The 16,571-nt window shown below is 41.0% G+C and overlaps 1 protein-coding gene across 5 annotated transcripts; it reads right to left on the bottom strand.

The window, feature by feature from the left end:
* Positions 1–3,243: 3,243 nt before the first annotated feature.
* Positions 3,244–16,570, bottom strand: ranbp3b (RAN binding protein 3b). 5 transcript variants are annotated; one of them, XM_079569786.1, is made up of 17 exons: positions 16,502–16,570; positions 14,667–14,725; positions 14,550–14,586; positions 14,398–14,475; positions 14,236–14,307; positions 13,432–13,497; positions 11,799–11,891; positions 11,561–11,667; positions 10,874–10,987; positions 9,590–9,690; positions 9,407–9,482; positions 9,227–9,323; positions 5,964–6,088; positions 5,705–5,825; positions 5,316–5,458; positions 4,801–4,990; positions 3,244–3,964 (listed from the first exon to the last, which is right to left on the bottom strand). In XM_079569786.1, the coding sequence occupies exons 1-17, from the start codon at positions 16,521–16,523 to the stop codon at positions 3,921–3,923; spliced, it is 1,545 nt and encodes a 514-aa protein (XP_079425912.1). In that variant the 5' UTR covers positions 16,524–16,570; the 3' UTR covers positions 3,244–3,920. The 5 variants fall into 5 exon arrangements, with proteins under 5 accessions (XP_079425912.1, XP_079425908.1, XP_079425909.1 ...); XM_079569782.1 differs by having other exon boundaries at positions 14,667–14,683; positions 16,502–16,547; XM_079569783.1 differs by lacking the exon at positions 11,799–11,891 and having other exon boundaries at positions 16,502–16,566.
* Position 16,571: the final 1 nt, after the last annotated feature.

The raw sequence follows: 16,571 nt of genomic DNA on the forward strand, positions 1-16,571 counted from the left end.
GCGAATCCTCAATAAGCAACATTTCGGGGCAGAACCTGGACAGAACCGAGGGTGTAAAATACAACCGAGCGCAGGTGTAGTCCAGCTCATGCATACCAAACATGAAGGATGTTTTGGCAACACTAAAGGCTTGTCTCAGAAGCTTATTTTAGATCATGATTTAGATTCAGGCAGACTCCGGAGTAGTATCTGTGGCTGCAATGCGTTGGAGTACCACATGGGACCACTCTAGGACCCATTTGGAATTTAATACACACAGAAAAGGCAAAAACAATTTACTTGGCATCTTTCGAGCATTTTTCAATTGTAATTTGCATCAGCAGCACCAGCTATTTCTAAAGTGTTAAGTTTTCAAGTTGTTACCTCACAGTTAAATGATGAGGCGCTTTATTTCCTCCTGAACATAAATAATTGGATTGAAAGTAGTGTACGAAACTGTATTCAATGTTCTTCAGACAGACAACATTAAAGAGAAAAAAAGCCTAAATTTAAACACACAGGTTCAGTTTGACAGGGCCACAGTGATGGGCTGAAGGTGCCGGGGCATCACTCATTTCATGTATAATTTCAGTTTACCGGTGACTTTGCCTTAAAGGTGCATTATGCAACTTTTGATGCGAAAAAAAAGTTGATATTTGTGCGTATTTGACCTTGTAGCGACCCAATTGTCAAATACGCACAAATACAAACGTTTTTTTCCGCATAAAAAGTTGCATAATGCACCTTTAAGTTTACGATTTAACAAGTACATATTGAAAAATCAAAAACCTGTTCATTGGTTTCTATTCTCATTATTATGATTAGCTGTAAACTCATTCATTACCAATTTTGTTTTCATTTCCAAACAAGAATGAATGTGTTGAGTTCACATTCCTTAGGCTCACTGCTGTAACGCATCCTTCACCACCAGATGGCGCCTATACAATGTAGCCCAGTGGTTCCCAACCTTTTTTCCTTGAAGCCCCCCAGGTCGGGAACCACTGATGAAGCCTAACAACACTCTGCGATACAGTCATGGAAGTGAGCCACACATACTTGAAAAGGTGCATTATGCAACTTTGTATGTGAAAAAAAAAAGGAGATATTACTGTGTATTTGACCTTTCGTTGACCCAGCGGCTGTATGGGTGGTTAGCTTGGCGCCTTTGCTTTCCATCCCAGTGATCTCTATAATACTCCGGGATGGAAAGTAAAGGCCATGTTAAACACCCATACAGCCGCTGGGTCACTGAAAGGTCAAACACACTTTAATATCAACTTTTTTGAGATGTTTCTCCTTAAAGGGATATTTCAGGATTTCTGACATAGGGACTCATTTCCTAGTTATCCAGAGTGATGTTGATTTCTGGATATATATACATATTTAATTCCTGCAGTCCTTATATTTGAAGAGTTTAGTGGTGCTAGGCTAGTGCGAGGCTAGCGCATGTCTATGGTAACTAGTAGCCTGCATTAAAAACCTCTTCAAAATCATGGGGTAGTCCTCCAAATGTTGCCATATCTGATTTGTAGAAAGCTCTTTGTGTAGTAATCTTATATTTAGTTCAATGGTAGTAATGTCGGCCGCAGGTAAACAAACTAATGTAGATCCGGTAAGCTAGCAGATCACTCCACTGCTGCGTAGCTTACAACCAGGAAGCTGATGCTGCTCAAATATAAGTGCAAAATGGTTACATTTAAACAAATATTCAGTCAACACAGACATTTACATCGGTAGTCTGGTGTTATAAGTGATTTGCCTCAGGTGCACTGTGCTTGAGTCAGACTGTTTTTAATGCAGGCTACTAGCTACCATAGACATGCACTAGCCTAGCACTAGCCACCACTAAACTCTTCAAATATGAGGACTGCATGAATTAAAAAATCCTGAAAAATCCCTTTAAAAACTATCGGCGTTACAGTTTTGACACAGAGAAATTATGTCACCCCATCACAGAACACAATAGTGTCTACATATACTGTAAACTCTTGGTCTGCACCCAAGGTTAAGGGAAAGCCTTTTTTTTTTAACCATTATTGTAGTTTTGAAAATGTACAAATATTTGACTGCACTCATTTAGGCAAATACTATAAGTTGGTTCTCTCATTTCCTAAATGGTTGATTCTACGGCAATCGGCTAATCAAATTATCACAACATTTTAGGTCACAATAACCACATTTGCAAGAAGCCACAGAATATTGCAAAATCACCGAAGTTCAGTCGTAAAGGCACTATACCTGATTTTTTGTTTTTTCTCTTTTAGTCATGGAACAATTTTAGTTTTGTCCTCATTCAGTATATTGTTAACTCAGACATTTGTGGGGGGATAAAACACTGTGCATCCAATTATAAAGCATTTCTGGGCATTTCTATTAATTTCATGAACTTGCAGGGTAGTTTTCTAGCATTTCTGTGAAAGTGACCCTGAAAAGTTGTGAGATTAGGCTATAAACGTGTCCCTGTGAAGAATTGGGATGCTACAAGTATATTAAAAAATTTGGGAATTAATTTAAACCACATTTCAATTTAGTGGTGTACTTTTTTATTGTTGGTGATCAATATATCAGGTATAGGGCCTTTAATGGAAATTGCAATAATTTAGTTGTAATGATTTAGACAAATAAAGCTATACCAATATTATTGCAATATTCAAGACCGTTACCAAATATCTGTTTTTTTATGCTGCCCCCTGTTGGGGCAAGCACAGCTCATCAGGTCCATTTATTTTGTAAACGCAAACTAGACTTTCATATTGTTGCACAGAAAAAGAGCATGTAATAAAGTCACTAAAGGCTGTAACAGTTAGAAATATCTGACACAGGACTTAAATATTTGCCAGTTACATAACAATGTACATTTGGGGCAGGACAACATTTAATTTGTTGAGAAGGACAATGTCGAAAATGGTTTATTTTGTAAAGAGGGGGCAGCGGGACGAGATGAGAAAACATGGTGCTCGACTAAATGATATATTCAAATGTACATGACATTCAGAGGGGTTACAGTTATCACTCAAATTATCCACACATGAAGTCAAGCCTTCATCCCAACACGGTTTTCCAAATCTAAATGGACAATAGATTTTATACTTCAAAAATAAAAATATGCATGAACACAATAAACCCTGAAAAGAAAACGTTACGTACAGAATGGAAACTCATGAGTTACTTCTTGATAAAAAAAAAAGTAAATAAAAAAATGATTGACCAACATTAATTAAGAGGTGACTCTGCCCTTTTGTTCTCATAAACTCACATTAGAACTGCATTGTCTCAGTCTTTTATTCACTATAATATAGGTCAATAGGAAATATAAGAAAACTGTTTCGAATGACAACTTGAGTGGTGGTGGCTACAGCACATATGCTTTGACGCCTCGATGAGAAAATGACTGGCAAAAATAAGTTACATTTGCCATAAACCTAACGCAGAGACGGTTCGGGTTGAAGAGGGTATGGTGGACTGAAGGACTAGTCAAATACAATGATTATTCCTCTGGACGGTGGCTCCAGAGGGTCAAATGAGTAAAAAGGTCCCAAAGTAGAAACTGCAGTCTTTAACATGTGCCATACTTTTAAAATGTAGAGGAAACACCCTTACACTCATCAATATGATGAGCAGAAAAGTCCCAAACCAAAGCTTTGAAGTCTTTATTTTTTGCTGTCAGGGGGAGGAGCAGGGAGAGAGCGGGAAAAACAACAAACAAAAATAAAACTGAAACAGTCGGGAGGGAGGAGACGACTCCGGTGTTATGCAGAGAGAATGGACTGCACAAAGTTGGGTGAGACACTCCGGCACAAAGGGGTTAATCCTGGAGCTAGTTTTCTAATATCCAAAAGTACTGGTCTGTGGGACCTGTTGGTCAAAGGGGTGTCCGTGGAGATGCCAACAGTAAAATGCCTCGTCAGCAGCAGTTACAGGCTGTCCCAGAGAGAGAGGTGCTATGTGCTCCCCGCCGCCTGGCCCTCACCGCCCTCTGAAGTACCTGCGCAGAGCAAACAACAAGCGCGTCAGAGCTGCAGCTTCTGAACAATCATTTACATCTGCACGTTCTGTGTGAACAAGGACAATCATTGATGCGTTATCTGGGAGCAGACTGGAGTCCCTTCATATGCTTTTGAGAAAAAACAGAATTGGCTGAAACATATTGAGATTCAAGACCTGAAAGGCTCAGATTTATACCAGTGTTAACTGAAGACTAAAACTCAATTCAAAGTTGTTAATGAGACTGACTAAAACTATGACTAAAATGTCCTGATATTCGCTAAAACCATCAAAACTTCCAAGAACAGTTTGAAATTCACAGGGCTGTAGGAGACTGAGAACAAACATGAGGCAGAGGACCTTGATTAAATATGGTCTTGATAAATATTTTACATGTTAACTAAATTAATCTTAGTCAATCTTGGTCGACTTTCTTTACTAAATAAAAAATGTCAAAATTAACAGTTATATGTGAGCAGAGTACCTTCATCAACTGCATTTTCGACCCTCTAAAAGTGCAGTTGTTTTCATATCCATTACAAATCTGTCCAATGACCAATGGTCCAATGTATCCCACACTGTTAGTCATGGACACGTATAGCATGACCACAAAGCGCGCACTTGAAGCTCTTTACATCAAGGAACCACCACCACCATTCATATTCTCGTTCACCCATGCACAGCTTGGCAGCCTTCCTTCAGTCTACCCCAGGTCAGCTGTGACTACAAATCGTAGCTTAAATTGTGAAGCTGGAAAAGCGCTACATAAGACTAACGCTTTATTATTATTATGCGTATATATAAGAAAGCGGTGGATAGAAAGCATGTGTTACTGACTGGTGGTCGTGTTGTTGGCTGCAGCGTTGGCAGGCTCCTCCTCGTCGCTGTCCTCCTCGTTAGAGTGCGGGACGTCCGGCTCAGGGACATTCACGGGCAGGATCTCGGGCTCCTGCTCCACTTTACTCTTCAGAGCCAGAATCCGATGGTGCAGTGCCGCCGCCAGCTGACCGACATCTTTAGAGCTGCCCTGGAGAGAGGAATACAAGACTCAGTACTCAGGAAGACTTTAACGACAGATACATTAAAACTCGACACATGGCAGAGAACATTTGAAACCATCTTTGATCCATTTTATTATTCTTAATAAAACGTAGGTTATAAAACAGCCATATATATGAAAAGTTTGATGATTGTACAATTCTCCAATCAACAAAGAGTCCAAGAATGGTTGTCCTGAAACTTGGGAGGAAAAAAACGTGGGTAAATGGCGCCCCCCAGTGTCCAAATGGTGTCAGCGCTCTGAACTAAAGCACAACACTGGACCCTGCATTAGTTTGTGAAGCTGCACATACCGATATTAGGAAGACCTTGACTCCCTGGTCCTCTGTGTCCATGGCAGTGACTCGGACGCTCTTCTCGCTCGCCTTGTCCACCTGCATCTGCGGCCACAGCTTCGTGTTGAGGATCAACCGGAGACTTCCCTGTGTCCTCATTACTGCAAATGACACAACACATTATGTACACTTCTGATCTCAAGAAGTATCCCTGCACTTCAAAAATATCTCCCCAAAGTATCAAACTGAAAAGTAAGCTCCCCGATGTAGGATTCCCCTTGTAGTCAATGTGCATTTGTCAAAGTAACAGAAAATCAAGTCGTGGTAAAAACTCATCCTCTTTACCAAATGGCTACTGAGAAAGAAAGCAAGACTAAACACTGAGCCTCCAGGGCTGTGGTGTTTACCGAGACGAGATTGTAGCGTGCCGTCCTCCGTTGACGCCATGTCGTTGAGCCGCAGTAACCCTCGCCCTCTTTCTATCCACGTCTGCGCCGTCTTCTCAAACACGTATAACTTACACTGCATCTGATGAGACAGTGGAGGGAAAAAGATACAAAAAAAATTACTACGATTAATAAATATACCAATTGAAATGAGTGAGATTAAAGTTATCTTCTACTGCATCTACTGACTTAAAAAGCAGCATAAAAAGGCAGTGTTTACCTGTAAAACATTGCTTTCTGACTCCTCTCCGGTCTTGACCTCCACTTTCTCTAAAATGCACTTCTTGGCGGTGGCTTTGGTGTACGCTGCAGCTGATTCCTCCAATGACTCTGAAACACTGTTCGCTGCACACACAAAACAAACACCATTAAAATATGCCCTACATCGGAATCATCGAAATTAAATATTGTATTGCAGGGGTCTCCAACTTTTCCCAGTGAGACTTTTAAGAAGCACAACCAGCAAAGAGCACTGAAAAACTTGAGTAATTATAGATTTAGGCAGACATGATATTTCAACACAAGCGCCACTGCAGGTGTCGTGGCATGTTGCGTTTTTTTCTCATGAATTGTCTGTGAGAGTAAATACTACACTGACAGAAAAGACAAAGGGAGAGAGGGATAGTGTACATCCACTCAAACTTGGCTGTAAATACTGTTTAAGTGACGTCCACTTCTTCGTGATTCTATTAGTGTGTATTGCGTCTCCGACCCAGAGGCAGGGAAGTTGCAATTGGTTTTCTGGCCAGAGACACCAGGGGGAGATGAAAGACCCCCAATCATCCCATGAACACTTGTATTACCCCAAGAGGGACCACGAAAAGGATTTAATAAGGTAAACAAGTTGCTTAGGTCTTCTTAAAGCAGTACTAAGTAGCTCTTGTCCCTAGAGGCCATAAGCGCAACTGCAGGTGTCGTACAAAGTTGCAATTTTTTAACTTATTAATTGTCTTGGAGAGTAAATACTACGGTGACAGAAAAGGCAAAGGGAGAGAGGGATATTGTACATCCAATGGAAATATTTTGTTTCACTCAAACGTTGCTATAAATACTGTTTAAGTGACGCTAGCCCGCAGTTAGCTTTGCCCGTTAGCTTCTTCTTCGTGATTCTATTAGTGTGTATTGGTTGCTCCGGTCCGGTGGCAGTGAAGTTGCAAGCATGGTTTTCAGGCCAGAGACACCAGATGGAGATGAAAGACCCCCAATCATCCTATAAACACTTGCATTACCCCCACAGGGACTACGGAAAGGATTTATTAAGGTAAACAAATTGCTTAGGTCTTCTTAAATACTTTTACAATATTTATCTAAATCTCATTGACAGATAATGTTCAGTGTAAGAAGATTGTTTTGACTCATTGAGCTTATGTAGAAATGTAGGACATTTTTAGGGAGCTGTGTGGAAAGGGCTGGAGAGACTGGTAGCTCTGGGACAGTTTATAGATAGAATACATGTCAGTGTTGAAACTCGGCTTCATGGCTGCACAACATCTGGTCGTCAGTGGTGTTGCATTACAATGGCTGCCGAGCTCTTGTTTGATTACAAATCTGTATTCATCTGCAACAAAGTTCTTCAACTTACTGTACTAGTGGAGCTCATTTGAATAACTCAAAATGCAGCTCAAACTCTGGGGGTTTTAAGGAGTGAGCTTGTCCAGAGGGCAGACATGGCTAAAATTACAAGCAACATCAACCCAAGCTGGATACCGTTAAACAATACAGGAAGGGTTAAAAAAAAAAAAAAAAAAGTATTGAAAGCAGATACTAGGGAAAAATATATATATACAGTTTAATAATGTTGGTCCATTTTTCCCAAATTACTTTTGCACATCTTCTCCTTATTCTTCCCAATTTTAATTACGAATATTTTCTCCCCCAAACTTTTTTGCCACACTTTCTTTAATTTTTCCTTAATTTTGCCCAATGTCTCCCCCATTTAAAAAAAAAAAATCCCCCCCTCATTTTCTAATTCTTCCCCAAATTCTTTCCCCTTTTTCACATATTTCTTGACTTGAGATGAACCTGATATTGCAAATTTGCAGATCTTCCACACATGACAAACACTTTAGTGTAGGCATCGGAAAAAGCATCGTTCAGGTATCGGTACCGTAAACCAAGTAGGGCTGCAACTAACGATTATATTGGTAATCGATTAATCGACCGATTATTTTTACGATTAATCGATTAATCGCTTGGCTGTGAAAGGTGCATGGAAATTGTATTTTTTTCCATTTTTTTATCACATAAAGCTAAAGTGGCGCCGCTTGAGGACATGCTGATGGAGTAAACTTAAAGTAAACGTTTGTAGGAGGCTCTTTGTGCTGATTCTGCTTTCTGATTGGACGAGACAAAGACAGATATTTATGAAATTTAGAATGTACAAAACACTGCAGACCCTCACTTTAAAAAACAAAGTAGGTTTTCATCCAAAATACATAATTGTCATGTCTTTTTTGCTCAATTTTAGTCTGTGTTTACTAGAAAACGATTAATCGATTACTGGAATAGTTGACAACTATTTTAGTAATCGATTAGTTGTCGATTAATCGATTAGTTGTTTCAGCCCTAAAACCAAGTATTGTTAAAGTACCGGCTCTAGCTATCCGTTTAGTTTTTTTTGACAAGGATCATGAACAAATACATTATTCTTACAGAAAGATGCTCTGTACCACTGTGCCATTGCTCATTTCCATTTTCAAAATTGTGTTGATCATTATTATTATCATAAGGCCAGCCACTTATGTTATTCGAGCCTGACTATGATTAGCAATAAAGCAAACTCCCCCGAGATTTGCACTAAAATAGCACCACACAGCGAACATCCCTGGGCAAACTAAGAAGCGTTCCTCCTGAGAGCTCCAGGTTCCCCCGGGGGCTCATCACCACTGGACCGTCTTTGCCAAATGGAGACGTCTCACACATTTGCTCAGATAACTAGGTTCTGCTACTCCCTTAGAGATTACGATCGACGGCAATTAAACGTTATGAGCAACATCCGTCTCCAAGTGTACATGGAGTTGCAGTTGCAAACACAAAATTAAAAAGTAAAAGAAAAGAGCTATGAAACATTGCTCCTTTGGGGAATGCTTTAGTGTGAAAGCTCGCCCCAATGTTTTACTTTTAAGTAAGTTTTTGATGACACAATCCTGAGCTGGTTGCATTTAGCTTGTGATAATGCTGAACACTTTGTATCGATTAAATGACATTTTCAGACGTGAATAAGGAGATCTTGTAACTGCTGACCAAGATCATTTATATGCTGAGACGCCACTGCCTGCACCATTTCTTCTGTTTTATCTTTGCCCTAACTGAAGTGCTATGTAAGTGTTATGTAATAGTATTATTAAATCTAAAAAAACAGACATTTTGAGAGGGTTGTGATGTAACCTAGGTACATCGGGTGCTATAAATGCTATCGTTGTTGTGTAAGATGGATTGCGTTTCACTGAGCGGCATCACAAACATGTGGCTGTGCGTCCTCACCCTTCTCAGGCGTATTTTCCTGCGACGAGGGCTCGGAGGGCGGGGCGACGGGAACCTCTTTTGTTTCTTCTGCCGCTGACTCCCCTTTAGGTGGACTCTGTTACACACACAATCCATTAAAAAAAACAATTCATCCTCAGGGACAAGGAAAACAAAAATCCTGGCACCACGGACACTCACCAAAACTCGCTCGGACATGTTCTGCCCAAAAACGAACTTTGCCCCGGTGTCCGTACTGTTTGCTGTGTTTTTTGAACTGAGAAGTAAAAGCAGAAACATCATTGAAGTGGATCCGCGCATAGACCGAGCACGTCTTACTAAAAATACTTGACAAAAGAGGGCACCGTTTGCGCCTTGAAATACCTTGGGGTAGAGATGTACTGTAAAAAATAATTAGTGCTCTCTGATTGAGAGTCTGATGAAGCGCCATCCTTTGACTTGTCATCTGTACTGTTTTCCTCGAGCTGCAGAGAGAAGAGAAGGCGCAGAGGTGAGAGGAATTTAATGAAAAAAAGTTTATGCAACACACGGCACAAAGTTATATAATCAGATACTAGAGGGAAAAAACACAGTGACACAAATAAGTCAACATCAATTACATATCCAAGCAACGCCGGATAGCAAAGGGACATGAGAGCTGGAAGACTTTTAAATAGAGAACCAGCAGAGTATCACAATACGACGTTTCCCATGGATTGAGAAGTCTATGGTGATATTACATTGTATAAATTTCTCCCCCACGGTCAAAGGCAAGCCAGATTGGAATGTACTGAGAGCTTAAGGGCCCTAAACCTGATTTTTCTCCTAGCAGTGAAACAAAATTAGTTTTGTCCGAGTATACTGGAAACATAGACATTTGTGGAAATAACACTGTGCATCTAATTATCAAACATTTGTATCAATTTAATGAGCTAGCACGCCAATTTCCTAGCATTTCAGTGAAAAGTGACCCTAAAAGTTGTGAAACTTGAGCATAAACTCATCCCTGTGGAGAACTGGGATGACAGAAATGCAAGAATGCACTTCTTGGACTTTCCCGGTTTGTAATAATAATTAGGGAAAAAAGGTATAGGGCCTTTCATTAGCATCACAAAACAACACAACACATCAGAGGACTTCTACTTGACTGAGGCATATATTTTTTCTAACTGAGCATACACCAAAAACACATGGTTGAAAAAGCTTTCCTCATTTAGCTCCGTGTATAAATTGTGATATTTTTAGTCTTGACCTAATTCGCTGAAAAAAAAAAAAAAAAAAAGCCAAATTGATCATGATTTCTGTTTCAAATTAATAGAACGTATTGTGTTTGAGTCTCGTGACATTTTTATTGCAATAATTGTGTATAATTGATTTGAATAAAAATCAATAAAGTTGAGGAGTTTTTAAAACAATAATAGGTGGTATGAGAACAAGGTAAACTCCATCCCACTGAAGGTATATATTCCGCCTGCTGCCTAAATAAGATCAATAAGTGCTGCTGACAAAGTCTCTTGGATGAGCGGCGAAACCTCCAACACTTAGAACCTAGGTCTATGATTCAAATAAGGATCCCTGTGCCACTACAGGCAGAAATCTAAGGGAAAAGGCTCATGAAATCCAGAGAATAAATTATATACAAAAATGTTCAATGGAAAAAGCATGTACCTTTGCTCTGTCTTTGATATTTTGACCAAACACAAAAGATACTGCTACATCTGAACCCTTCTCGACCGCGCCCCCTTCTTTACTGCCCGCACCGTCTTCCTCGTTTTCATTTTGCTGGAAATGAAACCACAGTGAGGCATAGACAGCGTACAGCAGTGCGAGTCCGAATATAAATCTGTGAGATCTGGCAGCTTCCTGTGTTTGAAAGCTGTGATTTCAACAACATTCAACATGCGCAGAATGATACTTCCTCAAAAGCAAAGACGCTACACGCTGTAATGGTTCAAAGCCAAACTGAATATAAACTCAGAACCGCAAAAATTATGCAAATAAAAACGGTGGAGAAAACTGAATTATAATATACACACCCCAAAAGTATTATGTTTTCATACAGATCACTAAACATAGCATTTGACTCGGAGCATTGATTTCATGGACAATCCAGGTAAGGCGTTATCTAAGTAAAACCAATTCCTTTTAAAATATTTGCCACTTCATAAGAGTAAAAGAGTATTACTTTAAAGCATCAGTGCACAATACATCTTCAGTGAAATTGAGAACTTGGGCACACATTCAGAAAATAATTTACTTAGTGCCGCTTTGAATGAAATTCCTCCAAAACAATCATTAGAAAAGCCCAGTGGCTTTAACATTCACTGCACATCTCTGTGTCTGCTGTGTCCTCACCAGTGACTTGGCCTGGCCGCCTAAGTGCTCTGTGTTGTTCAGGAAGAGAGACGGAGCCGCTGACGCCTCCTCGGACTTTTTCACGCCGTTCGTTCCACAACTGGAATCTAGAGGGCGCCATGCAACATTTATTAACTTGAGCAGCGGGGAATGAGGTTACAGAGGCAGCTTTAAAGAGGTACAATTGGAGTATTTTATAAAAAAGGTCTAAACGTGGATAAAGGCGCGTCGTACTGACTTGAGTCTATGTGTGATTTGGAGGGCGGGGCCTGGAGGACTGCGGGGCGGAGGACACTACGCTGCTGCTCCTTGGGTTTCTGACTCGGGATTCCTGCAACACAACCACACACTCTCAGTGCCTAGTGTTCATTCAGATCAACTACAATGTGCTCACAGGCAGTAGGTTTATATATAATGTAGTGATTCTAGTGCATCCCTCACACAATATCACACCACTTTCACTCAATAGTTGGGACTGATATGGGTAATCTTTGCGCACAGTCTCGACTTTTATTTATAACGGTTATTACATTCGACGTCCTGTATCATGCAAAATCTACTGTTTAGGAGGGTTTAAGCATATCATAATTTTAAACAAGAACATAATCGGCGGAGAATAAGTGGATGCAGGATGTTCAAAATCAACTTATCAATGTCAAGGACCGACACACATCATAAACTCGCCATCTATTCTATTCACCTTATTCCGGAGGCTCGCGTGGGCGGCGCCATTAATTGTCCCCGCCTCTTTTCTCCCATCTGTTAACATGGGACTGGAGAAGTCCACATAAAATCAGTCACTACACGAAAACAAAGCCATTTTTTGGCCGCGCAGAGAAACGGTGCAGTGTCGACGTGGTGCAAATGAACATTGGCCATTTTACACAAATCAATCGACTAAACATCAGATTTGAGCGGAGAATATTTTCCCTCGTTCTCCGTTTAAATGAACGGGCTTCGTGCTCGACCGAAGTGTCTGTGCAACGGAAGTGCCGAGACAACGCAAAAAGTGGGCGGGGCGGAATAAGGTGAATACATGCTTGTCAGTCATGTGACTTTTGTTGTTATGGTGGCCATCTTGAATACCGAAGTAGAGTTATGCAGTACTACAACATGAACAATATCTCTACTCCGGATGAAAATGAAAGACATTTCGTTGACAGTGACATTTGTATTTCCTCGTAATCATTGCTCAAGAAGAAAACAGTAAAAACGCGTTTATGTGAAGAAACCAGTGAGTCAATGTGCAAGCTGCTCAAGACGTTAGCATGCTACCGGTTAGCATTTAGCTTCAAGAGCTCAGCTCTGACCTCTACAAGAGAAAGCCCTGAAACACACTACAAACATCTAGCCTTGGATACAACATGTGACAGGTCAGAGCTGAGCTGTTACTGTCGTATTTCCTGTGTTCATTTAATCTGAGCGAAGCAGATCTATAGTAAATCCTGTTGTAGCTCAACAGACAGCGCTGCAACGTCTGTGCCACATTTGCTGGTTACATCAAACGTGCGTGCTCTGTAGCCGCGTTTTAACTGTTATCTTCTTGAGCAATGACTACGAGCTCATAAAAATACCACTGTGTTTTTTAATTTTCATCCTGAGTAGAGATATTGTTACATGTACTGCATAATTCTACTTCGGTATTCAAAATGGCCGCTGGACTATGCGTGATGTAATTGGAAATGCATGTATTTGGTCTGGCAAATGTTCAGTAAAACTCCCTTATAATCTGCTAGCATTCGCTAAACACAGTAAACAGTTATTTCAGCGATAAACAAATAAGACATGGCCACATGAGACATTTCAGCACAACAGTGAGGTGTGTTGTCAGTTTTAATAATTTACATTTTCACACATGGCGAATAACTCACCTGAACTGGGGGCCTGTCCGTGTATGAGTGTTGGTGGCTTCAGTCTGAACCCTGTTGGTTTCTCCTCTGGTCAAACAGAGAGAAAGACAAAAGACAAATCCAATAAATGTCTCTGCAATTTCTGAGGCAAGAGCCACCATTGGAGCAGCGCTGGTCCAAGATCTGTGACCCATTTCTTCACAGGCAATAAAACCTCGACAGTGCTGAGTTGAACTATTGCTACGTCTGTGCAAACTCTTGCATTACAATTAGTCTGACTCTGTCTGCCCTGATAAAGACCTGAGAAAAATGCATTGATTATGGCCTGGTGGAGAATAAAGGGTTTTTAACGAGTCACTAGTGCCTCGAACCTCTTTTCTTCACAAACCTTGCACTGCGATGTTTTTTAAATTTAGTGTGCTGATAAAACATTGGCAAAAAAGGAGAAACTAGAAACACCTGCTTAATTCTTCCTCTATTCTATTCTTCTCACATTTCTGTATGGTTATCCATTTACCATATGCCACTAAAACATGTTAAAGATTAAATCACAGCCAAAAAACACGAGGTCGTCATGTGTTGGTAAGAACTCAGGAATTCATTTTTCATTACAAGTGAAAGATTTGGACTTAATTTTAAGCTTCAAAAGATATCTCTACCACACAATATTGTTACATTTCATGAACAGTAATATACCTTTTATAATAGTGTAATAATGTGTGTGATCATCACATCAATAAACCCAAAGTCAGTCCATTGTATTAAACACTGGACAAGGCGGTGAAAGGCGAGCGTGCACAGCTGTAAAGGATCGGGGCGGCTCACCTGGCTCAGAGTCAGAGTTCCCGGTCGGAGACTGGCTGAAACTCGAGGGCATGAATACATTGTTCTTGGAAACTGCAAGAGAAGGAGACGGACAACGCGTTCAGAATACAAATGGACGTTTAAAGCCGAGGAATAAAACAGCCGCCCTGCGTGTGTCCTCACCCGAGTGTGGAGGCGGGAACGAAGAGGTCCTCTCCCTTTTTACTGGGGGGCAATAGTTTCCTTCATCTTTGTCTGAGTCTGAAACAAAAACAACACAACTGAAGAATATACTCAGCAAGCGAAAGTAAATTATCAACAAAACAACAACATACCCTCTCCATCTTCTGCACTTGAGCCATCTGCTGATCGCTGAAAAAGATAGTTTACAAAATCAAGTCGTGTTTTTTTTCCTAATAACAATAATATTAGATTCAAATGTACAGTCATACCTTCTGAGCCGTTTTATCTTTTTGAAACACAAACACAGGTGGTGCTATGGCAGGCTTGTCTGTCAAGAAAAATATAGGCTAGTCACCTACATATAAGCAATGAGACATCAAGCACACAATCTTCCGGTCAATAGAGTTCACCATTTACAGTAGCAGAAGGCATCATACTCCACGAAATAGAGACGTTCAACACAAATCATTTCTTCATCGCAAGAGAACGACCAAGCTTTTCAGCTTTACCAAGAGTCATGCAAATACTGCACTTGCATTGTTTTGCATAATCCTCCTGACAGGAAAGCAAACCAAAAACTACACTGCCGATCTTCACTTCAATAGCGCAATCTCCAAGACGATCTTCACACTTATGAACATTTACTAACAATTTTAACTGCATACGAGAGCTATTATACATCCTTTGTTTGACTTCCCATTCAAACAAACGCTTTCTCAAAACTGCCCCGGCTTAATAAGAAATAATAGCCACAAGTCGCCTGTATTTAGCTCAGTTCAGCTTTAAAGGAGGGTAACAACGAACCGTGCAGACGCTAATCGCAGGTAGCATGCCTCTGTCTGCTTAGGCCACTTAACGTCAGACTGTCACCTCAGTGTGATGCATAATCCTTTACAGGGAGCAGACAGAGGACAATTTGTAAAGGAGGTGCAAGGTCTTTCCAGATCATGCTCTTCATTTGCTTCGTTACATCTTCATCGCATGTGGCGTGTAGGTTGATGGAGGGGACTGCTGCCTTTATTGTCCACTTTTTGTGTCATTTTCAGACTAAATTGCTTTAGTGTTGCACGATGCATGCATGCAATCCTGTCTATTATCAGAAGCAACTAAAGGATACAGTCAAATTAATCAAGCAAAGCATCGTCAATATTTAGATTTGCACTGGACAAGCCGCTGACGCATATAACCTTTTTTAATAGCACAATTAATACGTGACCTATATTCCCACCAATGCTTGTGTCCCGCAGGCGTCCCACGGCAACTATAATTGCCTGCGGTGGCTCATACGCTGGCGAGTGCATGACTTTCATCTGCTGAGCGCTGAGGTTCCCGGCTTTTATGTCAGCCAGTGAGCATCTGCACCATCTGACCCGCTCCAGCAAATAGACGGCGCCACCGGCTGCTCTTTTGGCTAAGCTAAAAGCTACACAGGTCTGCACAAACGCTCTACATCCTGCACTGAGGGGTCCCGCTTTGACAGGCGTTCACGGCGGACCCCGAACGCTGTGACAAATTGCTCCTGCGTGCAAGGGATGCTGACAATAAGCCCCGAGGATTAGACAAAGAAACTGAACGGGCACTTAGAGAAAACCACAACACTGTCGCTTAGCTGACGTATTTTCCCTACGCGCCTAAATGAACGTAATGTGGGGATTTGAATGCATTTTTTACATTGTATCGTTTGTAAACGTCTTCAGTAGCATTTGATCCCGCGCGTTAGAGCCCCTGAATATAAAAATGGAAATGACAACATTACGAGCTTTGCCGGACGCTCAGAAGTTTATATTACATTGCCACACATAGCAAAACACAGCGCCTATAAATAGCCGGGTGCTACAAGCTAACGTAGCATTAAAAATAAGCCAGTGTCCGAGGGCGTTCGCAGCATTCCAGATATTACACAGACCCGAGCTGGTAGCAACATTAGCCCGCCTGCTAACGCTGTGCCACTGTGGACGCCGTAGCGCTAAAATTAAGATGAAGTAAATTTCTAAGACGTGGGAATGGCGTTACTGCCCCGTTGTCTACCATGCGGACGGGATGAATGCACAGTTAAGACCAGCACGGCGGCGGTATTGTTTTTCTCACGCTGCCACTTACTCACCTTCGTTTGCCAAGTCCGCCATTTTACTTCGACGCTCACACACCCACAACCCACCGCGCAGATAATGCAG

This window comes from Gobius niger, assembly GCF_951799975.1.
Source record: "Gobius niger genome assembly, chromosome: 13".
NCBI lineage: Eukaryota > Metazoa > Chordata > Actinopteri > Gobiiformes > Gobiidae > Gobius > Gobius niger.